Below are 26,177 nucleotides of genomic sequence, written 5' to 3' on the forward strand. Positions count from 1 at the left end.
TTTGTTGTTTCATTTATTAGAAACAAATTCTAAAGTAATGTAAAAAATCATCAACTATTTTAAACATTCTAATTGTATCTAATTCTTGTTACCATTATTATGTTTTAAAACAAGACCAAAAGAAGAAAAGTAACCTCATTTGAAGAATGCAGAAAACTGGAATAAATATATTCTTTTCTATTATGAAAGGCATATAATACTGAGATTATTTACCCCCAATAAACTAGAAATCAGATTTTGGGAGGGATAATTAAGTGTCTCTACATCTATGACAGTGTTGATAGCCATACCCTCTTCCTTAATCTCTCTTTCATATATATTCTGCCTTATTTATGTAAGTCACTTGAAATTCATGTGCATCTTCAAAGTTTATATGTAACACACTGCTTAGATTTGGGTTTCATGATGCATATGATGGGACAGGAAGGCAATTACTCTGACTCAGTGTCGGGATCTTTGCCAACCTGTCCTGTTTTGTAAAGAGATAGGGCATGGTCCTGTTCTTCATGCCTTTCAGGGCCAGGTTTGTCTAGACCCAGATGAACTTATCAAAATAATAAAATGTTTTACCAAATCTTGCAAAGTGCTTCCATGCATGTTATCTCATATAGGGAGAGAATGCAGTGTATAAGAGGAGGATTTGTTGGAGCTGGTGGATGAAAATTGTGGCTCTGAGTTAGTTGTATTGGAGACAACTAGATATATATTAAGGATTTTTTGGATTGTTGTAAAATTAGACATAATTTAAGAAATGTTCCTTTGCATTACCTGCCATACTTAGTACTGGTTTTCAAGGCAATCTTGTGGATTGGGTAATTACTATTATTACTTCAGTTTTACATGGAAAATCTGAGAATTACAGATATTCACTTGCTTTTTAATGCCATACACAGCCACCTAGTGTCAAAGTCAAGACTTCATCATGGTTAATCTCGAGCTCATCCCACAGTAATTTACTGTCTCCTATTGGGTTGATTAAACTTTGGATAATTTCCACCATCTGGTTCACACTGCCATAGGCAGGGTTTAAATTGAGTCTCTATAATTGGCACTTGATACGTACATAACAAAAAAAGGAGGGCAGTGGATGAAAGCACTGACAAGTAAGGTCAAGGATGGGTAAACCTAGAAGGAAGAAGAGAGTGTACATGGGGTGCTGAGGAAGGCATGTGAACCAAAGAAGGAACAACAATGGAGAATAAGGGCAAGTTCTCAACAGGAAATCATGACTAATTTACAAAGATTTCAGAAGAAGGGTCTACCACAATCCTATAACCTCTACATACACATGGCACATTTAATTTCAATAATTCTACATTGCTATGAAATACTTCTTTTAATCCTTAATGAGACCAGTGAAGGAGGGAATGTCTAACTAACTTCAGGGACAAATATTACACTCAGATATAAGACTGGGAAAAATTAACTTCCTATTTCACAAATTTAGCAGTGGCCAATACTGGGTTTTTAAAAAAATCTTTTTGTATTTTTGTTTTTTACCATTATTCTTATTTTATCCTCAAGTAACAGGAAGAATGTAAAACCTTATATTCCTGATAGAGTAAATAGCTGAGATTTGGAAAATGCATTGGATTTTGACATAATTGAACACTTAGTGTGCTATACTTAAAGATGAGTAGGTAGGATGTTAATGAGCACATAACAAGAACTCAAACGTTGTCAAGTGTAATAGTTAAGCCTGTCAAGGCAGGCAGTTTACTTAGGATTTTGCCACTAAACACAAGTCTTGGAAAATGCATCCCTTTAAAATACTTAAGTACTTTTTGAAATGCATTTAAATCATAATTATCAAATAACTGACCAATAAGACATCTCTGATCCCTGGCCTGATAAAATAGATCAGTTACTCTCTGCATATAAATGACTGTAAAGAATTGGTAAAAACACTTTAAGTCATTCTAAATATGACACAATTTATTTTAATGGTGATGTTGTTCTAGCAGAGATGTGGCATGTGCCTCTAATAGAGAAACAAAAGATTCATGAAATGTAATTCCAAATATCACAGTCATGCTGTGCCATTAGGTAAAACATCCTCAGCCAGGGAATGAGAGTAAAATAGCCTGTTTGGTATAGGGAATTATATTCATTTATAGTGTTAAATTCCTTCATTTTTTTTCTTCTGGGAGCGGTTCTCTTAAACACTTGTGTTCTGATTAATTTCTTACTATGCCAATAGGGATTTTCACTGCATATACTATGTAAATATCATGCAGTATTTGGCAAAGTGGTTGCCAAGGATAGATATTTTCCTTGATGCATGTCATTTTTTACTCCATGCTGAAGCTTCTGATGTCCATGAAATGTGTGTTAATGCAGAGGTGTTTACTGAGGGGTGGAAAAGAGAAGAGCCTAGCTTTCATCTACAATAAGAGGGTTTTAATTAAAGATATTTATGGCAAAACAAGAAATGAGAATATGGGAAAAATAGATTTTTGATTGATACTTTATGTGATAGAATTAATAGATGTAGCTTGAGAAATAATACCTCCTATTGATTGATGTTTGAATATATAAAAAGTGGCTAATTTTCAAAATTGGCTATTGTTTTTCATCATTATTGTAATAGATACACAAATCTTTTGGTATCACAAATAGCATTTTAAAAGTTTAGGTTGTAATTTAAAGAAAAATGTTCCATAAAATTTTGTGTTCATTTGATCAAAATTTATGTTTTCATTAACAAGTTATAGTGATCATTCCTGATATAAATATTTTTATTAAATGTGTAACAATAAAGTTCAGATTTTTATTCTCTGTACTCTAAATTTGGTTATCAATAAAAATCCAGACAATGAGAGCTCAAAAACGTAGGCTATTAGTTTGCTTTGTTTTGTCTTGTTTTGAGATTGAGTCTTACTCTGTTGCCCAGACTGGAGTGCTGTGGCTATTCACAAGCATGATCGTAGTGCACCCGAGCCTTGAACTCCTGGCTTCAAAGCATCATTCTGCCTCAGGCTTCCAAGTAGCTTGGACAACAGGTATGTGCCACTGTGCCTGGCTCAGGCTATTAGTTTTAGAGGTAAAATAATTAAAACAAAATAGAACAACCCAAAACACACTGATACAACTAAGCAAGCAGTTCTGCTGAATATGGCCATCAATTTCAAGAGAGGTAGAGAGGTAGACAGGTACTGATTGATTCATATCTACATGAAGAACTAAAGTTAGATTATTTAGCTCTAAGTATTAGGTCACATCTACAAAACTTTCCAAATTAACTTTTTTTTTTTTCTTTTCCCCAGAGAGACAGGGTTTCGCCATGTTGGCAAGGTTGGTCTTGAATTATTGGCCTCAAGTGACCTGCCCCCCTCAGCCTCCCAAAGTGCTGGGATTACAGGTGTGAGGTACTGCACCCGGCCATGCCAAATTGCCTTTAATTTACATTTGGAAGTAGAAAATGGCTTTAAAAATGGTGAAATAAAGAAAAACTGTGGAAATAAAGAGTGAATATTGAAATATCTAATACTATAGCTAGGTGTTTTGTCTTTGTTTTTCTTTTTAATTAGTTTTAAAAGCCCCAGAAATAAGCCAGGGGCCTGAAATGTGGATTTTGTTTTGTATACACCTATTTCTATTCAGTAGGTATCTTGTCATGAATCATCAAAATTGTTTTAAATTGGCTTGATCATCACGTAATGGAATGTTTATTCTCTTAAAGTGTACTCAGTGCAATCCCCACATTTACATTCATTTGTACCAACGTCACAGAGCAACAGTTGTAGAATCGATGCAGCAGAAAGTTATTAAAGTCATGAAATGGAATAATCTCTGTGGTTATGAAAGCCGAACTTACATTTCCTCAGACTAGGCACAATGTGGGTTCCCAGGAAAGAGGGAGGAAACTGAGTGTTATTACTCAGTCACTGATCTGGGACTGTTTTCTTCTTTAAGTGCTCTATACGAAGCCAAAGAAAGGCTATTAGCCAGTCAGCCATGGCTTCCTTTTATTACTGCTTAAACAAGCCATTGATCTGGAACCAAAAAAGCTCTGCTCAAATAAGAATTTCACTGAACCAATTGCAAATGGCATTAGAATGAAATTTTTCAGAATACATTTGATGGTAATTAATGTTTTCTGCTGTGAAAAATATTGTCTTGAAGTGAACCATTTGGAAACTGGAACAAATAGACTCCGGGCAGATTCTAAAGTTTATATTTTCAAATCAGATGGGTTATTCTTTCATTATAATTTCCCTATTGTTAAAATAGACAGGGACACCAAGCTTGACATAAAGGTGCTATCTTTTTCTCTTTCTGATTGGAATATAAATATGAAGACTATAAGCGTCATATAGATACATTTTTAACTTAAGAAATCATATTTAAAATTTTGTTTCTATGTATGATATGATGTAAAAAAGTTACCTCAAATTTTCTGTTTTAGGTAGTGATGAGATGTTGCTACATTTTAAATATCAGGTCCAAGAAACTATGTTACTTCCTCCTAGAAAATTTTTCTTCTTTATTATTTATGAATAAATAGGGGAACAAACTAGCAGAAAGAATTATCAAGAAAATCTATCATGTTAAATGATTGAAATATCAAAATAGCAAAATGTTGCTGATATTTGGTATCTGTAGGAATAATTACTATTTATCAAGCAAGCCATGATTTTAATGATGCTGAATGTTGTTCTTGCAAAAAAACTCTTCCATATAATAAATAGGTAGGGTGTGGGTCACCTACACAAAATGAAGTGAGACAATTATTTTCAAACAATGCCACAAATCCAAAATTACTGCATTTATGTGGGTATTTTTTCCTACACCCATCCCTACCATCATTTCCAAACTTTAGTTTTGGTACCAAAATTTTGTTTAACAAAAGTTTCATGTCACCAAAATAAGAGTATATCCAAAAGAGAGAGAGACAGAGACAGACAGAGAGAGAGATAAAGAGAGAGAAAGAGAGAGAGAGAGGCTTAGTCCATCTCTAATAGTATTTACTGATCATCAATTATTGTGATATTAGGAATCAGTCATACACTGGTAAAGCAAAGGTAAATTTGACCTAGAGTTTGCTGTGGAGGAACTCACTTCTTGTCACAATTTTATGACCAATATTATTCCATGAGAATGTATGGTACTTTCCTGCTTTTGCATCCATTTTATGAGTATCATTCCGTCTTTTATCTGCACGCTTCCTTAAAGCCTTCTTCTGCTCACATTTTTTTTTTCTCCAAAGTCCTCTATCACTTACTTCTCTCATGTATTACTTTTAGGGGCACATAATTATACATTGCTTCAAATATTTATTTATATATTTTTTCATGTATTAATGGTTATTGCTACATCTTACATTTCATCTGCAGTGTTAGCAGATGGCAGATATTTATAAATTTTGAATGAATGATTAAATATTGAGTAATTTATATATATCTCATATAAGCATCTAAACATGTTAATACACAAGATAGTAAAAGCAAACCAATCTTTTGATGGAATGTAAGTGCTCATTCAATATGGTGGCATGGGATCAATATGACAATATAACTACTGTCTTCAACCTAATGGTAGCTCATTTGTTACATGTTCTCAAATACCCATAATTAACCTTTAGAGCCTTTTCATTGTTAAAGCCACTCATCTGAAAAGTCTGCTTTTTTTCCTTGAAGATTGGAAGCAGAAAAATATATAGTTTTGGAAGTAAACCAAATTTGGATAGGCTCTCCAAACTGATTTGCTGATATAATTTGGTAAAAGTATTAAGTGTGCTTTGAAGAAAATGAGAAATGGAAAAAGTACTGCATTTGTGGGATCAGATCCATGCAGAACAAAACACACATGAGGTTTAACCCAAGCAAAGCCGTAGAGCTAAGTCAGCTTCCAACCACCACAATCCAAAGAAAAAAGCATTGTTTTTTTTTTGCATAAAAACACGTGTAGTGAAAAAATCCCTATAGAAAGTCAGTGGATGTTTGTAATTATTTATTATCATAGGCATTTTTCTTTTTCTTTGTTTTTCTGTCAAACCCCTAATCTGAAAGTAGTATGAAGTGATTGTCTTCTTTGACATGGATAATTTGAATGGTAATGGGTTTTGTTCTGAAATGTCACGCTTCCAGTTTGACTTAAGAGCACAAGTAGACACAGGCTCCATTTGGTTCTTTTGAGTTATAAAAGCTCTTATAGGACATTGTGAATCTTGGTCACTTCTCAGCAGTAACACATGAGTGGCCCCATGAAAGGAACATATTCCAAAGCCTTACAAAGGTACTGTGATAGTTAATATTGAAGGCCAGCTTGATTGGATTGAAGGATGCGAAGTATTGTTCCTGGGTGTGTCTATGAGGGTGTTGCCAAAGAAGATTAACATTTGAGTCAGGGAACTGGGAAAGGCCGACCCACTCTCAGTCTGGGTGGGCACAATATAATCAGCTGCCAGCACAGCTAGAATAAAAGCAGGCAGAAGAACGTGGAAAGATTAGACTGGCTGAATTTTCCAGCCTTCATCTTTCCCCCACGCTGGATGCTTCCTGCCCTCAAACATCGGACTCCAAGTTCTTCAGCTTTCAGACTCTTGGACCTACACCAGTGGTTGCCAGAGGCTCTCAGGCCTTTGGCCACAGACTGAAGGCTGCACAATCAGCTTTCCTACTTTTGAGGTTTGGGGATTTGGACTGGCTTTTTTGCTCTAAGCTTGCAGATGGTCTATTATGAAATTTCACCTTGTGATCATGTGAGTCAATACTCCTCAAAAACTCCGTTTCATATACACATCTACCCTATGAGTTCTGTCCCTCTAGAGAACGCTGACTAATACAGGCACTATTTAGGACAAAAATATTTTAGGTGATCTAGGTCTGTATGTTCAAAGTCCAGGCTTGATTAGTCATTGTTATTAAATTATTTTAAAAATAGACATAGTAGGTTTCAGACTTAACTCTTAAAATTACTCCTTAAGAAGGCCACAAAAACCTCAAGGCACCCTCCCCAAAGACTACAGACCATGCCACGTGGCCAGTACAACATTTGTTTGTATTCCAGTGAAAACAAAATGGAAACCAGCTCCTTTATTACTTTCGAATATAAGAAAGATACTAAAATGATCATTAATATGCTCGATAATGAAGAGTGATTTTCATTGTGGATTTATGTGTAACATGTAATATTTTGCTAGCCTCCATTTGGCTTATATTTTAAAGTCTTTGATTTTCAGGAAAAATAAATAACAGTAGGTTGAGATAATGAAAATAAGCCAAAGGAAGATCTACCTGAAAATAATTATTGTTTTTTGTTTGTTTTGTTTTGTTTTTCTAGAGACAGAGTCTTACACTCTTGCCCAGGCTGGAGTGCAGTGACATGATTACAGCTCACAACAGCCTCAATCTCTCAGGCTCAAGAGGCCCTCCTGCCTCAGCCTCTCCGGTAGCTGGGACTACAGGTATGCACCACTGTGCCCGGCTAATTTGTGTTTGTTTGTTTTGTTTTGTAGAGACAGAGTCTCGCTGTAATCCTCAGGCTTGTCTCAAACTCCTGGCTTCAAGCAGTCCTCCTGCTTCAGCCTCCCAAAGTGCTGGAATTATAGCTGTGAGCCTCCACACCTGACGTTAATGATTTAATAAGACAAAATACACATGAAGGTTACTTACTAGGAAGTTCTGGTGGAGGAGTTGGCACCAAAGTTGGTTCTGGATAAAGACTCCCATTGCAAATCCCATATGTTAGGCTAATGTCATCCAAGGCAATATCACTCAGGATCTTGTTTTTAAAAGCATTAAAAGCAACCTGCAATTCAGAGAGGCATATGAAACGATTTGATTCCATTCTAATCTTCTCTGACTTGATTCTTCTTGTGAGCCCAAGAGATTCAATATTGTCTAGAGATTCAATATTGTCACCTTGAACTATATGGTAACCGTTACTACATAGTGAAATCTTGACAGATCATGCTTTTTAAATTCTTCTGCTGAACCCAACCCCCTTATTATGTGTTCACACTGGCTAAATTTCCAATGATGTCTTCCTTCTGAATTAGTCAACATTGTTACAGTTTCTATCTCTCTGTCTGTGTCTCTCTTATGATATTGTCATACTCCATTGTACTCTGTCATGCATATATATCATCTGGCAGGAGAAAGCAATTTTCTCCCAAATTTCTTCTTTCAGCAATATTAAACATTCAGGTAGTTTTCTTCCTTCTTAGAGCATACAAAGCCTGAAGAGAAAACACACTGGGGGTGAAGGGGACGAGAGAGAGTATGAGTGTAAAACGATCATTCAGGGCCAGCTGTTACTGGTCACAGTTCACCCAGGGTGTTGATGTGGGATACTGTGCAAGGGTGGTGCCTGGAGGACACAGAACCAGATTTGGAAGAAAGGTCCAGTGGCCAGAGGTAACATATTAGGTTCTCAGGAACAGTGGGTATTTTAGCTGTACTTTCCTGGATCCTGTGCTATGTAGAAGAGGAAAGACATAAATTGAATGTCTGCTATATGCTATTTGCTATGCTAGGCACATGGTATACATTGATCTTATTTAATTTTCAACACTCATTCATTCACTCATTTGTCTATTCATTCCACCTACTTCATGCCAGACATTATTCCAGTAAGTATTATTTTCTTTCTTACACATATGACCTAATTAAATTTCAAGGAGACTATGGTGACTTGCTCATGATTTCACAACAAAATGGCAAAGCCGAAGTGCACGTATCTGTAGAACTTGACACTCTCGCACCACCTCATGAGCTGTGAGAAACTGGATCCAATTATATTATTTAGAAAAGATGCTCAGTGAGTATAGCCACATCTGGCCACTGCAATACTGACTTCCCCTTCTGCTGTCTCTTTTCTCCCTGGCCTTTCCATTTTCCCTTACCCTTCTCTGAATTATCAGAAAACAAAATTGGAGAGGAAATGTCCCATAAAAGGATCAAGAAGAAGAAAGAAGGAAAAAGGAAGAGAAGGAAAGAATGATGGGAGGAAAACAGTTGAGAGTCATTAATTATTGCCTACCTTACACCAAGTCATGGGGAAAATCTGAAGCCTTTGATGATGGCAGTGTCTGTCCAAATATACATCTTCTGAAAGTGATACTCTTGTGTTTGAAATTACCCATTTAAAATATTATTAATTTGGTCAAACTAATAGCCTCTATTATGCCATATTTTAATTGCAAAGACCCTCAGGAAGAGAACACATTAAAGTGTTATTTGAAAAATTAGTTCACCTTAATGTGAAATAAATGATCAGAGACTTCCCAATGCTACAGCTCATATAATTTGTTTCTGAAGGAAATACGTGGAGATTAAATCAGAGTGGGGCAGGGTGGGTGGATGCCTATGGGCATAGGGCACGGTTGACCTAGGTGGTATTTGTGAAAAGCTGAAAATTGTAGGTAGGCAGAGGGCTTAGAGATAAATGGTTGGCCTATGCTAGAAAGTTGCTGAAGGAAGCTGAAATATTCTAAAAGACTTCGATGTATTTTATGGACCATTATAAGCTGTATTTTCATTAGTACATTGTTCCTCAATGATGGTTTTTAATAGGCTATTGAATAAATAAAAATAAAATACTCCAAGGTAAAATGTGAGGTAGATTGGGCAAGTAGAGAAAGTGACTTGATTATCTTCAGAAAATAAATTAATTTTTTCACTGTATCATTCTAAATATAATTGTTCCACACAAAAAGAATACAAATATAAATAATAAAGTATTTTGCAAACCTTAAATTTAACTGTTTCATTTAGGGTTACTTGTCCATAATTCCAATTGTCTCCATAATTTCCTTCCTTTTGGAAAACTGTCTTCTCCATATTTTGGTCATTGCTGATATTAATGCTTAATTTATGGACATTTTCACCATACATATGATACCTAGTTTGGAAAGAAGCAAAAATGTTTGGATTCCTACAACATTAGAATAAGTCCTTTTCAGAGCTTTTCTAAATTTTTTATTTTCTTTGAAATAATCTTTTTTTTCCTTCTGGGTTTTGGAGTTGCTGGGGATGGGGAGAGGTGTCTATCAATCAATGTTTTATTGCTTATCAGTTGGGAAAAGTAATAGTATATGCATTAAAACTTTAGCCAACATCTTAGTGAAATATGAGCCTGGTGGCCTGAGCAAGGCAATGTTACCCATTAAAAAAGACAGCGTTTAAACAGGTGTCTACAACATACCAGAAACTAAGGCAAGCTGGCTCCAAAGTGGGGTCCAAAGGGAGGCTTAAAAGTCCCACTCGTTCTTGTCTCCCTCCTGGTCCAGTTGGGGTAGAAATGTAAAATCCTGTAAAAATATCAAAAAAAAATTATTTCACTTAAATATTGCATTTTCATTGTGTGACAAGTAGACTTTGTAAGCAGGAAAGAAAAACTTTAAGAAGAAAGGTTAAGGAAATATATTTTAATATAGTGGACAGGACACTAGACTCGAGCTCAGAAAGCAGTATTTTTGCCATAACAGATTGTTATTGACAAAAATAGATTAACACTGGGCCTCCCACTTTATTAAACAAGAGTCTTGAAGTGGAGTACCACCAAGGATATATAAAATTCTGACTTATTATGAGTCACTAAATTATTCAGTCCAATTCCTGACTTAATTCTAGTTTACTAGATATTTTGATTAATTCACATGAGGATATTTAGAGATGCTGGTAGACTAACTCAGAATATACACATATATTTAAATACAAATTTGAAGGCAAATTTAAGAGTTTCTAAGATTTTCAGTTTTATATTTCACTGAACACTTCATATCTCTAAATAAGAACTTGCCTTATTTTAAAACAGTCTTATCTTTCTTTATTCCTATGAACGATAAGTAATCAGATCACTGAGAAGCAGGAAGCATGCTAATCCGTATAAAAGCTTTGAAAATAGCACAAGCCACTGCATAAAGTGCTTTTTGGTCTGAAATTCATTCTTCCAACCAATGATTTCAGTCATTTGAAGTTTGCGAAGGGTTGTTGGGATAACATTTTGAACATTTTCTTAGGGGAATTTATTTTATTCTTAGTTTCCTGCTCACATATTATGACAGGAAGCGAGAATCGTGTAACAAAATATTATATAAAGCAAATGTGATGTTGGATTAATCTAATTTGATTGGACTGCAATTTTTTATGAGATGATGAAATTTAGTGTTTACTTGAAATCAAGCATCTTCTCTCTTGTGCTTTGCAACAGAAAAATATAGGCAATGTTGCATATAAACTTTAAACTCATTCATTTATGGGATGCAAAGTAAGAACAAGGCATAAAGAAAAGAAGCTAGTAGAACTGCCTGTAGTATATCAATGCATATTTAGACCAGTGAGGCAAAAATTATTCAGAATAAATGAGTGTTTTATCAAGGTGAAATTATGGTCAAGTGGCTTAATAAATGTAATATGTACACATTCATTTGCTTTATATGACAAACTATTAATAATGTGTTTAACATTTTATATTATTAACACATTACTCCTATTTTATATAATGCTGTAATATTTCATGAGTACATATCTTAGCTATTTTGTTAGTGTTCTAATTATATGACTGAATGGAGAAGAGTGGCCTAGATACAGAAGAGAGGTCCCACAACCCAATCTTCAAATGCACAACTCCAAATCGCTTTTGAATTTACCTTACTTTTGATTACTTAGAACATAACTGGGGAATAAATAATTAAAATACCACTTAATGGCTGGGAGCGGTGGCTCACGCCTGTAATCCCAGCACTTTGGGAGGCCGAGGCGGGCGGATCACGAGGTCAGGAGATCCAGACCATCCTGGCTAACACAGTGAAACCCCGTCTCTACTAAAAATACAAAAAATTAGCTGGGCGTGGTGGCGGGCGCCTGTAGTCCCAGCTACTCGGGAGGCTGAGGCAGGAGAATGACGTGAACCCGGGAGGTGGAGCTTGCAGTGAACCGAGGTCGTGCCACTGCACTCCAGCCTGGGCGACAGAGAGAGACTCCGTCTCAAAAAAAAAAAAAAAAAAAAAAAAATCCACTGAATATCATTAATAAATACTCAAATGGTTAGCCTATTCAGAAAAATTTATAATTAGCTACAATTATATAAACACACATCATGCTCCTATTTATGTTTGGCCATGTTCACAGTCAATAGTTATAATTTGAAATAGTTTGAATCTGTTTTTCACTTAGTAAGCAGTAATATATTTGGAGTTTTCAGTATGATCAAAATATGATGCTATGAGTTCTTTTGTCAGTGATCAGGTAAAACATAATTAATTATGTAGACTATAGTACCTTATAAATCTTGCCTAGAGTAAATATCATATAGAATTGCATATTATTGAATATAGTAAAATAATATATAACATTAAATTTCTATTTTTGTGATATCAGCTACATTCTTTAGTTAACAAATTAGAAGATGAATAAAAGCCTTTATAAAATGCTAAAGTTTAAGAGTAGAGATTTGTAGTTTACATAAAACTGTACTTAGTCTAACCACTAATTGTCCTTAAATTTCATCTATAACATTTTGCCCTAAGGGATCACTTGATCTCTGGTTAACAGATGCCAGATGCAGAAGAAATTATTGTATTCCAAGGCATCCCATTCCGTTTCAACATGATTAGAAAATTATTTTCTTTTTTAAAAAAATAAGCTTATACGCACCTATTATAACTAATTTTGCCTTGTGGGACTATTTACAATATAACATATTTGTTAGCTCTACAAAAGTTTAAAGGCCACTATTACATCTCTCCTAAGTCTTCTCAAGATTATCCATCACTTTTTTTTCCTTGCATAATTTTATTAAGGCACAGTTTCAGTTTGCTTCTTTAATTTGAGAAGCTGTCAATTAGCTGTACATTCAGTTGCTTCCACTTAAAGTATGGAAACTCACATTCACACAACATGTCTGTTGCGCTATCTCACCAGGGAGCAGAGTAGAAACATCCCAACGCATGGAACTATTACTGAAGACAGACCATCATTGTCACTATTTCCAAGCGCATCTCACTTCTAGCTCTCTGACTCTTCTTGGGAATCATCTCTTACACCATTGCTCAATAATACTTTCTTATGCACAATCAAATTAGCCCCTTATTCAAGATCTTTTATTATCTCTTTATTTCTTATTAAACCAAATACAAATACAGTCTGATATTTGAGGCCCCTGTGTTATGACCTCAATGTCATTTTCCGGCTATTGCGCCTATACTTCATCTATTTCCATAGAGCACTTCTGCAAAATTAGATAATTTTAATATTTCCAAACACCTAGAAATTTTTTGACACTTTGTGTCTTCTTTTTTTCTCCTTTACGTCCTTCCACTTCCCCTTCCAATTGTACCTTGTTAAAATCGTATCAGTTTTTTGAGGTCATTTAAATCAAGCTGTCATCTCCTTCAGAAGGCCTCCCAATTAAAAGTAACCACTTTTTCTTTTGAATTCTCAGTGGCACTTTGTACTTCTCTGATGTCATTCGGTATATTCTGTCGTGTATATATTTTTTTTCTTGAGATGAAGTTTCACTCCATCATTCAGGCTGGAGTGCGGTAGCCAATCTTGGTTCATTGCAACCTCTGCCTCCGGTGGTTCAAGTGAATCTCCTGCCTCAGCCTCCAGAGTAGCTGGGACTACAGGCTCACGCCACCATGGCCGGCTAATTTTTGTATTTTTAGTAGAGATGGAGTTTCGCCATGTTGGCCAGGCTGCTTTCAAACTGCTGATCTCAGGTGATCCGCCTGCCTTGGATGTGTTGGGATTACAGGCATCAGGCACTGCACCCAGCCTGTTGTATATTTTATTTATGTTTATATGTGACTTTTTAAACTTGCTAGAACTTTTGGAAACAAGAAAGACACTTTGTTCATTTTTTTTTCTGTCTTGATATGAATTAGCTGTCTGTCGTTTAACATATTTTTGTTACAGATTTGCTTTGCTTTTAAATTTATTAAATTTCTACATAAAAGGAACAATTAAAGAGATTTTTTCATAACCACATGGGAATTTATATGGTCAAAAATAATTTCTTTTAAAACCCTTTGACTTCCTTGAAATGTCTTCTAGAGCTCTTAGAATCAATCTCAGTCAACTTAAAACCCAGGATATTGGCCAGCCATGGTGGCTCACATCTGTAATCCCAGCAATTTGGGAGTCCAAGGCAGGAAGATCACTTAATTTAAAAAGAGAGGCCACCTTATACTAATAATAATGATAGCTGTGGCTGTTTTTACAAAAAAGAGAAGGGGGAGTTTGACAACATAATGAGGCCCCATCTCTATAAAAAATTTTAAAAAATTGCTGGGTGTGGTAGAATGCACCTGTGATCCCAGCTACTCAGGAGGCTGAGGTGGGAGTATCTCTTGAGCCCAGGAGTTTGAGGCTGCAGTGAGTTATGATTATGCCACTGTACTCCAGTCTGGGAGACAGAGTGATCCTGTCTCTAAACAAATAAATAAGCCCCAGAAAATTGAATACACTTTGTTTACTTAAGCCTGTAATGATCTCTTTTTTGAACTATTAGGTTTTTCTTAAAACTTCTTCCAATCACTTTTTCCTGCTTATCTCTTCATGAATTGAACCTAGCCTCTTTCCACCCAACATCCTAATTAAAAAGCAAAACTTCTGAGCATGTGCTGATCTGATATAGAGATAGCAGAAACTGGAGAGATAGTAGAACTTCCTGAGATCCTAGAAATCCCTCTCAAGAAGGAAATAGGCGGATGCAAATTGTTTCATGATTTGTAAATACATATGTAAAATTAGCTGAACCTAGTAGATAAATATTATTAAAAGCTTAGACTGATGCATGGCCTAAATTCAGTCAGATTTTATCAATTTTAGAAGGTAATATTATTTCCTAAAATTCAATATCACAGGAAAGATAAGAAAATAAAAATATTACTTTTAAAACATTAAAGTTACACTTATTTTAGAAAAAGTTTATATGCTAAGTTAAATGAAGATATCTAAAAGAACTAATATGATTTTGAAAATTGAGCAGAGTGACTATTTTCCTCCCCAACATATGACTTAGAACAGTACCACAGCCAATGTATGTTTCTTGAATACTTTTGCAGTATGAAAAGAAAGTGGTTATAATACCTAACATTTATATAGCACTTCCTATGTGTCAGGCATTTTTCAGAGTTTTTTTTCTAAACATAGCAATCAATTTAATGTTTATTACATGCCTTTAATGGCAGGTCCTATTGTCCTCAACCTCACTTTCCAGATAAGGGAATTGGGGCAGAAATAGAAGATAGGAAACTTGCCTAAATGGCAGGGCTAAGATTTAAACCTGGCTAAGACTCCAGGGTCTATATTTCAATGGTTTTTACTACTAAACTATACTACCTCCCACAGTATTACAAACAACTGCAATTTCATTGGTAAAGGAAACGAAAGAAACATTTTATTTGAGCTATGTAGTCCTCTGCGATCCCTATATTTCTGAAGTTTCCACATATTATGAACCTCATTTTTCCTGAGCCTTCTGAATGAATGGGCCACTTCTGAGCACCTCAAGATGCTGTCCTGCCTCAATACCACCTTCTTGACCAATTCCTTTTGCTTCTAAGAGGTACAGAGAAACCCTGACTGCTGACAATACAGAGATTTAGAAGCCATAGCTTAACCAGGAGAGAGTTCTTCAGAAGGACTAGAAAAATTAAGAGCCTTAGGTGTTCTTACCTAAAGCAGTATTAATTCAAAGTTTATCTGTTTCATTTAGTCTTTTCTGTCACTTAAGTTAAAGGCAAAGAACAAAACAATAAGACAAACAACAAACCTGCCTGGATAAGAGGAACATCGAGAAATATTTAATTCTCTTTCATTTCAGAGATAGGATGTTCTGACACATAAAAAAGCAGGCTAGAAGAAAAACGCCCTTTGGAGAGGAATAACTGGTTGATTATGAAATCACAGGTATGGGAGTTGGAGAGGACCTATTAAACCCTATCATCTGTCCTCATTATATGACTTGTCTAACTTTAAAAAACTCCTGCTACTACGCTTTCTCCTGAGACTTCATTTCAGACCCGACTATTTAAAACCTCCACTTGACATTCAACCCGTTTCACTTTGGTCAGTTTCATCTTATTTCCTTAGTTATTTAATCTGTTGGCAAGCCGAAACCATTTTCCCCTTTAATGTACTTATGCTCTTCAAATATCAGTGGAGTTATTTTATCTCTTATTAGGATGACATAAAAGCAGAAAAATGATAATTTGAACATCAGAGATTTCAACCACATAAAAGGTATCTGTCATAGTCAATAGATATAAATGCTTTTTGCACTTTCCTCTAACTACTCTTGTCCAAGTGTGGTAGAAACTTTTTTTTTATTACAGTAAAGGGAAAAAAAAGATCAGATTATTTGACTGTTTTAGGCCAGACCCCTTCAGAGAGTTGGGGTGATTATCATGTAGGGGTTAGTTTTCAGCTGCGCAATTAGTGTTTTTTCCATGGAGAATCAGGCTCTGGGAAATAACTTATTCAAAGAAGATTAATTATGGATGAGAGTATTCATGTCATCATTTTCAACACTAAACGTTTTTTGTCTTATGGGGTTGGCCATTTACATAAAGAACATTTTTTATGTGAAGGCCCACACTGGTGACTCATTTAGCTGGATCCTGTTGGCTTCAGTTAAAAACTATATTCAGAATCTGACCTTTTCTCACCACATCTGCTCCCACTGATCTGAGTCTCATGACCTCTTCTCTAGTTAGGCAATGGCCTTCCACCAGTCTCTTTTCAACACTCTTGCCCTCGCACAAACTATCTTTCAACAGATCAGTCATGTTCCCTCTGCCTGGAATAATCTGTGTGGCTAATTCTTTCAATTCCTTACAGTTTTGATTCAAATGTCACTTTTTCAATGAGACTTACTGATCATCTTCTTCTAATTTGTAACAGCATCTTAGCCCTGCCTTCCCCATCCTCTTACAAAGCTTCACATTTTCCCAAAGTACCTATTCACATTTAACACACCAAGAAACAATTAATTATATATATATATATATATATATATATATATTTCCTATTTACTGTTTTTTCTTGCTAGAATTTGTGTTTCATGAGAGCAGAAAATTTGGTTTATTTTGTTCACAGATATATTCTGAATGACTTGAATAAGGCCTGGAGCTCAATAAATGCTTCTTAAATAAAAGAACAAAATAATACATTTGAAGGGGCTTTTACTGATGACTCTGAAATATATTAAAGTGGTCACTTTTTACTAAAATCTATTTTTATTAAGTTGAAATAGTGTGATGAACCATATTTTGATATTCTAGGGATATCATTCTCTAAAGAAGTAGGATTAGTCAGATATATTTCTATCTTGAAAAACATTAACTCTTTAAAGTCCTTTAACTAAATGTCACTCACAATTTATGTTAAATCAACCACTTAATTTTCAGGTCTTAAAATCAGGAATATTAATCTTTGTAATTGGTCATTAATAACAAATTGCAATGCCAATTTGCTTAGAATTTTTGTTAACTTTAGAAACTATTTTATTCAGTCAATAACTTATTCAGAAATTACTTGAGTCAAAGTTGTAGATATTTATTTACATATTCAAAAATAATTTTTGCATGTTAATTACATTCATGCACTGAGAATACCTGATACGGTTTGGCTCTGTGTCCCCACCCAAATCTCATCTCCAATTGTAATCTACCTAGTCCCCATGTGTTGAGGGCAGGACCTGGTGGGAGTGATGGGATCACGGGGGCAATTTTTCCAATGCCGTTCTCATAATGGTGAGTTCCCACAAGATCTGGTGGTTTTATATGTGTTTGACATTTCTTCCTAAACACACTCACTGTCTCTTGCCTGCAGCCACGTAAGACGTGTCTGCTTTGCCTTCTGCCATGATTATAAGTGTCCTGAGACCTCCCCAGCCATGCAGAACTATGAGTCAATGAAACCTCTTTCCTTTATAAATTACCCAGTCTCGGGTATTTCTTTATGGCAGTGTGAAAATGGACTAATACATGCCCTATTAATTCAAAGTTAAAAGAGACTAGGTTTTTGTTCCTGAAAAGAATACTGTGGTAAAAAGAAACAAATAAGTGAGTAAATATAATGCTATATAATAGGAAAAACGGAAGAGGTGCTTAGAATATTTAAGGGGAAAAAAATTTCAACTTGGAGGTTTTGGACAGACTTTGTGGAAGTTACTGTATATGACCTGTATCCTTAATGCCTAGAACCATAGCTGGTTAGAGGTGGCTTTTAACGTTTGTTTGAATGAGATAGTATTCTTATCAGCAAGTCATATTATAAGATGAATTTTGACTAAGAAAATTATATAAATTCACAACTTTTCACTGTATTTTTTTTGTAATTTTCCTTATACATTCCTTCTAAGATTTGTAACTCTCACTTCAGTGATTATATTTGGTATTATGAATATGTGTTCCAAGACTTTCATGATTGATCTTCCCACTACAAGTTCCTTAGCTTCTAATATTTCACCATGATTTCTGGTTTCTCAGCAAAATATTATTGTCTCTAATATTTCCACCTGGCATCAATTCTAATATCTCATTCAGATGAAAAATGTACTTAGAAATCACAACCTTGCCCTATTAGCATGCTTTAGAATCAGACTTCCATAGGGCTTCTCAGAAGAAGCAAGTCTATCTTTGTTTCAAGATTATGCAATCTTGTATGTTGAAAATGCTAAGGAATTCTTTAAAGGAACATCGGAGATAACAAACAAATTCAGCAGGACTGCTGTTGGGTCTAAGATCAATATGCAAAAATCCATTTTATTTCTGTGCAACAGCAATGTACAGTCAGAAAACGAAATTAAGACAAATAGACCAAACTTCAGAAAAGCTAATTGCCTCACTCAAGTCTACTTAGTTAATAATAAGTGGCAAGTCTAGGATGACAACCTAGTCTTGTCTCTAATGGCCTCTGTGTACTTTTCAACATTTTGCAAATATATAGGGTAAACCAATATATTTCTTGAAACACACTCACTTTTACTTGCCTGTTTGATTACCATTTTTCATTTAATTAATTGAATTTTTAAAAAACCCAAAAAGACTTTTGCATTTAATACTGCTCACTTTACACTGCAGTACAACACATACCTCTTTCCTTTTGATTTATGAATTAAAATCCTTTTGACTTCTGAATTAAATGAATTATACCTGAAGCATTGCCAAAAGTGTGGTCAAAATTGGGTCCAGTAAAAGGAGAAAAGGTGCTTCCCTGAATCCTTTCCCATTCATTATCATCATTTAGATCCTGGACCCAGAAACAAAAGCCATCCTCAAAGTTACAATTAATTTTCTCATAATCTGTGAATGAAAAAAAAGAAGGAATAAAAAAAATTTAGTCCATAATGTGAGTAGTTATATTAGATTGTATTGAAAATAATCTAACCTTATACAGCTTATACTTCAGTGGTATGTACAAAATCATTATTTTTTTATTGATCTTAACTCTGTTGCATTCTATTTATTTTTTTTAAAACAGCTTTTTGTTGCCAACTGTGTTAAATTAATACATTTCCTATACTCTGTCAGGGTATTAGCAAATATAAGTTTCTCGTTTTTTAAGTTTTACATCTTGTTTCCATTGGTTCACCCACATAAACTTTGTTCCATATTTTTCTCTCTCCTGTTACTAAATTTAATACCTTGATCCAAATTAAGTTTATGTAGAATTTTCTCTGAATTAGTTTTATGCTAGTATTTTGTAACTTGCAATGCTTGCAGCAAATAAAATTTTAATTTGATTTTATAGTGATTTATAAGTTTTCTCAAATTGGTTAATTGATTCCTTTGAAAAATGTAAACCATTGTCCAATTTCTCATTTCTTTTTAAGTTCTAAGAAGAGAAAGATGCACATACAAGATACTCATTATAAAATTGCATCATGAAAATTTTAGATTCTGCTACCTTTAAAATTCCATCATAACATTAAAGCATCTAAAATTAAAAAGCCAAAAAATAAATAATACTTACTATTAAGCTCACTGCTGTTAAATGCAGTATATGTTACATTAAAGCCAACATAATCACTTTCATCAGATTCTATAAGAAAGGTGGCAGTAACTTGGTTGGAAAAAATTCTTATTGTGCCAGGATTAGTTTCCCAAATAGAAGCTACAAAATAAAATAAACAACTGTTATATGTATATATCTATCTGTTCATCTATCTATCCATCCATCAGTCCATCTACTGAACTATCAGTTTGTCAGTTGATCTATACAAATATCTATCTGATACCACTTAGTTAACTAAAAGCATTAGTCTTACATTTGTTTTAATTAAAATATCTCTTCTCTCAAACATTAGAAAGCCTCAAATTATTATACATATTTATGGTTTGATAAAAAAGGTATTTTTAATTTTTAATTGTTAGCTTTATGCACTATATATACATAGAAAAGATGCATTCATTTACTGGCAAAGTTCATTTAAGAAACATTAGTTAAGCAGTTTTGAAAATTAAAGTCAACTTAGCTTTATCAGGTATTTACTGTGTCCCACTCACAGGGGCTTAATCTGGGTAAAATAACAGAAACAAAAGAGTATTCTTTGGCTCTTTACGCTTGTAACTATACAACCTCAAAATAATACCAGGTGACTTAAGATTGTTTCTACAGCATTTTATATTGATGTAATATTTGTCTGTCTTGAGTACAAACTGCTTAGAGGATTTTTTTTTTCATTTTTGATTGTCAAGAGTTAGTATAATACTAGGATTATAAAAAGCTTTCATATGATGTCTTACAAAATCATTGTTAAATAAAATTTGCTTTTATGAAAATGTACAGCACATACATTTTCAAAGGGGGTGATCTTGCCTTTAGTGGAGTGAAAATTGGTTTTGAGGGAGAAAAACAGTTTTAATTTTTAAATGTGTAAAGCTCAGATATACCCACAGTCCATGAACAGATACACAGAATATAGTGCATATGAAATATTAGACTTTCACGAGGAGCTGTTAGAAAAAAACAAGGCCTGAAATGGTCTCTTAGTGGAGGTGATAATGAAAAAAGTGTTAACAAACAACGCATTAGCATTTTAGTTTGACAATCTGAACATGGCATCAGATTCAGGCCTATAAAAAATACCATACTTGCAGATAGGAGACAATGAACCACTGTTACATAACAGTGAGTTATTTAACATTGAGTTCTGAAAAGAGATACTTTTATGAACTATTAGATATCTTGTGATTATGTAGTAATTAGGAAACAATGTGATACATACAATGGCATTTCAACATAATCTAATAGAAAGGACATCATGAACAAGCACTGATTCACATCTTAATGTTTTTCCTCAAAATGTGTGTCACGCATTCAATGTTTTTTATGAAGAACTATTATTTAGACTGTTGCTATGGCAGCATGCATACCTGTGTAATTTTAATACTTCTCATACTGAAAACCTTTGGAGTTCATAAGTGTTAGTCACTTAAGGGATGTGAACATTCTAGAAACTTTAAACCTATCTGCCTCTTTTTTGCTTTTTATTCCATGGCAATGGAATTCTCTTGGACAGTGGCCTCTGGCTGGCTTTGAATGTGGTTGGTGGTTCAACCACACCCTTGGTGTGTTGGATTTCATAGTGTGTTGGATTCTCACGATATCTAATAGAATTGTGCTAGCCTAAAAAATCCAGGAGCTTACCTTGAATTCCATTAACCTGCTTCAGAGATACATGAAAATCTCCTAAAATGGTGTAGAATATGTGTCTGTAGAGATTTTACAAAACTTTCATCAGATAGTCTTAAAGTCTCCTTGCCTAATAAGAGTCCCAGGACTACAGATCTAGTGAAAGCCATGTATTTTACAAATCCAGGGAGTAGTGGAGGGTAGTGGTTAACAGCAGGGGCTCCAGCATCAGTATTTGATTGAGTCTTGGTTCCATGTCTTACTAGACTACTCTGTGCCTTTCTTCTGTAGTGTTACAACTTTTTCCCATAAAGATTTGTGATAAGGAGTAAAAGTAATTCTCATGTAAGACAGTGACTGGTATATACTAAATGCTTAGTGAATTCTATCTTTTGCTTCTCTATCTCACCAACTAGGTTGTAAACCTTGAAAAGGATGAGATCATGACTTAATGCTTTCTGTGCCTCTGTCATTGTACCAAAGCATAGGAGATTTTTAATCAATATTTGAGGGCATATATCATGATGTGAGTAAACAGAGTAATAGAATTTGCCTACATAAACGAGACAGGGTTTGTGTTGAAAGAAAAAGAAAACAATTACCTAATATCTTTTAAAGGATGACTTTTTTCCTATATCACAACTGATAAATTTTTAGACATTCCTTAAGAAAATCCAATGTCTTCCACTAAAAATCCAAAACTTTTATGGATGTTAATTTGCATAGACTGATCAAGCAGTCACTCTTAAATGTGAATTAACTCATCATTTGTCTACTAACAGCAAAGGCTCTGGTGAATAGGTTTTGTGAAAGAAGAAAGAAGTATGATACAGATGTGGGGAATTTGGAAAGAGGGCAATGGACGGGGAAGACCAACTTTCTACAGAATAGGATTCAACAGATCTAGTTCAAACTACTTATATTATCCAATTTATAAGAGTGAAAATGCGGCAACTAGAGTACCATCTTTATCATAAAATAATTTCTAATATATTCAACACGTCTTAGTGAGTGCCCACTATGAATTTAGTCTGGGGCCAAGTGCTGATGACATAGAAAAGAAGTAACCAGTTTCCTCTATTAGAAGAATTTATATTGGTGAGTTATTAAAAATAACCATAAAATTATTATATAAGGGAAAAATGCTATGGGGGTACTAAAGAAGGAATCTTTAATTTTGCCAGGCACTATGATTGGCGAATCTTTGAGAATTTCTGAAAGGGATGACTTAAGCAAACTTAGTGCTTGCTAAAATAAACTTTTCCACATAACATACCCCTATCAACAGAAGTGAATTAATGGGTACTTCTGAGTATACATAAAAGTGTCCTAATAAAAGCACAAAATGTGTTGAAAATGCTTTGCTTTGAATAATATTTGCCTATATTGTTTAATTCTATAATGCAGTGTGATTATTTTTGTTGTAGGATAAGTTGACAATTCAGGAATATACACTATGTTTATTGCATAGCTTTGGCTATAGCTATGCACACTTCTGTGTGCCTCAGGATAAGCATGGCCTTACACAATGTTAAGCTACAGTATTAGAAATATATTGTCAGCAGTCCTGTGGGAATGGAATACCAGCTAAGCACTTGAGATATAAAGAATGGCATAACAACTATGCACTCAGAGACACAATTCCTGGGCTAAGCATTTTGAAACCGTTTTCAGTGTGCTAACCTAGGCATTTTTGTTGTCTTTCTTTGAAGATGCATAAAAACATTTATAGATTTTTCTGAACACTAAATTAAGTAAGCTCACTCACCGTCTTCTACCCCTTTCATATGAAGTATTAATAATTATTACAACCATTGAATTCAATATTATACCTTCATCATTGCAACTTAAAGAAAACACTTTTGAAATAACTTTCCCAACACTCTATTTTGATTTACTTCAATTTTCATAATTATTTGAAGACTGCACTATCACTTTACACAATGTCTGTATTTCTCTGACGCTTTTTAGCAGTTAGAGAACTTTTGCATCACAATTGTAGATTAAAATGATGGAAAAAATGCCTTTAGGATTTGTTTATGCTGATTTCCCCCTAATCAGGTATATAACAACTATTTTATGATGATAATTCCTTACATTGTCTCTATATAATCCCACTTACCCTAAGTAAAAAATTTATATATTTCCAATATTGTACAAATAATAACAGTATTTGAGATTGTATATTTTGAATTGGAATTTAATGAAAGCAAACCTTGTAAGCATCTTTCACATAAAGAAATTGCTAAAACATTTAGGGAAAGATGAGCTTGTGACTTGAGAATGAAAGTATCTGCATTATTACCATACAAATTAACTTTACACTTATGGGAAATACTGCTTGTTTCCATTGATTATACACTATAATACCATATGATAGAAATATATCCCAGTTGGTGTAAATTCAAATAAACAAACCTTGAGTTTCTACAATACACCAGACTTTGTGCTAGATGCCAGTTGTAAGATATTATTAGTTTTCTTAGAAAAAGTTAGAATTTTTAATTGTAAAATTTAACACCCAATACACTTTCTCACATTTTTAGATTATAATTAAAATATTTAATTTTCAAAACTTTAAAATAAATGATTATTCTGAATATCTTAAAATTAAGCAACTACCTATTATAATATAACTACATATTCATTGATGTTTTCTGCTTGGATATTCAGTTTCTTATTATATTTTTATGGCAATTAATTGCGTATTAGTCACATCACTATGGCTAAACATTTTAAAATTTATTCACAAATTGCTGATACCCTAACCATGTGAAAATAATATTTAGACAGACCATGGTATTTGAAGAGTTAAGAAACATGAGACTATCTTATGCCTACCACTTATTCAGCCCCCAACCTCTACCAATTTAGATTTTATCTTCTGTATAATAGGGATGATAATATCACCTACATAATTGGTTTGGAAGAGCATTTAGTCAGTCAACTCAAAGTGCTGACAACACTCCTTTACACAGTGTAGGTGAAAATATATGGTAAAGTTTATTAATGTCACATTAGTCTTTGGAAATATTTATATGAAGTAACCTATTTGTCCACCTATGTAAATATTTATGTTGATCATAATTTTAAAAAACTGCATTTATCAGCTATAGAAATAGATTATGAACTGGTTGGCCCATTTTTTTTTTAAGAGCAAATGTGACTTACCATGAGTTCACATGTTTTATATATACTCATTATGATATTTGTACTTGGGCTTTTAAGGCACAAAGAATAATGGTATTATGTTTCAAGTCAGAGAGTTTGGGCTTTGATTTCTGCCTCCAACACTGTGAACTTACGGTAATTTAATATATTATACCTCATTTTACTCTTCTGTAAAACATATTTTGCAGGTTTGTTGAAAATATTAAATAAGAAAATGCACATTGATTATTCAGTAGAGTATCACACAACAATACCTAATAAAAATGAGATATTATTAGCATATGCTTAAATATTTCTCAAAACATTAAATCTGTAAAAAATTATTCAATAGGATTCACTTTTCATTACCCATAAATACAATTTGAGAGGCAAAGTTCTTAAAATAAAGTTATTATATAAAATTTAATCACAGGTGTCACCAACCTTATCTTAGCTCTAGAACACTTAACTATTTCTCCAACATGCGAGGAAAACTAGTTATTCCCTCGGCTTCATTTCCGCATTCTCTACCTCATCCTCACTTTATTTCCCCCTGGAATTTTGCCCCTAATTTCACTGGTTACTGTGAATAGATCTGTGCATTTTGGGGCCCAGTGGAACAAAGGGGCATGAATAGAAACATATTACTAGGGCATTCCCTGCCCTCTTTTCAGCTTCCAGCCCCGTCCATGTGTAACGATAAATGGTTATATAGTAACAATACCATCCATCCACATCTATCATTTACTTAGCCTATCTCCTTGGCTAGACAGTGTTTTAGCCACTTTATTAGTAATAGCCTGCAGGAGACCGAGGAGCAGGATGAACATAAAAAATGACAGAACCTCTGTGAGTTTACAGCCTACGCAATGCAGAGAAAACAGAATAGTAATTTTCAGGGATTGTGTGAATTTGGTTAATAGGGACTAACATTTAAACAATGTATGGTAACCAAATATATAATTATAATCCTTTGACAAATTTCACATAATTTTTAAGATATTAATTAGGAGAGGACAATGTTAAAACGTAACTGCTTTATTATGAAGATCACATAGAGCACTAATTTTCTAACTTTTATAATGAGAAGCAATTGTTTTTTTTTTTTAGTTTTATAAGTTTCAAGTCCATATTCACTTCAAAATCAAAGGGAAAACATACCACTCCAAAAATTTACCCACATATTTTCATTTTCATAAGTAATTGTATATTTGTTTCAACTTACCTCTTAAAATCTTGCTTGATCCTACACCTTCATAAATATCTAATATATCTGTATAATATGTATTAAAATCATCGAAGCTCAGTTTAATGGAAAGTCCTTGGTTTACACTAAATTAAAAGCAAAAAATAGATTACCAAATTTTTAACAGTTGTCATATTTCTTAATGCATTCTAGAATTCATATGTGTTTTCTTGTGGTGAACACCACAT

The 26,177-nt window shown here is 34.0% G+C and overlaps 1 protein-coding gene and 1 long non-coding RNA gene across 5 annotated transcripts in view; one reads left to right on the plus strand and one right to left on the minus strand.

The window, feature by feature from the left end:
• Positions 1–9,117, plus strand: part of LOC107970184 (uncharacterized) — a 36,536-nt gene extending 27,419 nt beyond the window's left edge. Inside the window, exons 2-4 of the long non-coding RNA XR_001712560.3 lie at positions 2,894–3,002; positions 7,285–7,408; positions 8,867–9,117. This is a non-coding gene — a long non-coding RNA (uncharacterized LOC107970184). The remainder of the gene's footprint in view (positions 1–2,893; positions 3,003–7,284; positions 7,409–8,866) is intronic.
• TMPRSS15 (transmembrane serine protease 15) overlaps positions 1–26,177 on the minus strand; it is a 214,670-nt gene that overhangs the window by 64,681 nt on the left and 123,812 nt on the right. For all 4 annotated transcript variants that reach the window (XM_063803339.1, XM_063803340.1, NM_001428064.1 and 1 more), the window contains 6 exons: positions 25,969–26,075; positions 19,932–20,072; positions 19,112–19,261; positions 10,150–10,255; positions 9,696–9,846; positions 7,617–7,752 (listed from right to left, as the gene is read on the minus strand). In XM_063803339.1, coding sequence (XP_063659409.1) covers positions 7,617–7,752; positions 9,696–9,846; positions 10,150–10,255; positions 19,112–19,261; positions 19,932–20,072; positions 25,969–26,075 — 791 coding nt within the window. The remainder of the gene's footprint in view (positions 1–7,616; positions 7,753–9,695; positions 9,847–10,149; positions 10,256–19,111; positions 19,262–19,931; positions 20,073–25,968; positions 26,076–26,177) is intronic.

The sequence above is a fragment of the Pan troglodytes genome, chromosome 22, assembly GCF_028858775.2.
Source record: "Pan troglodytes isolate AG18354 chromosome 22, NHGRI_mPanTro3-v2.0_pri, whole genome shotgun sequence".
In the NCBI taxonomy this organism is placed as follows: domain Eukaryota; kingdom Metazoa; phylum Chordata; class Mammalia; order Primates; family Hominidae; genus Pan; species Pan troglodytes.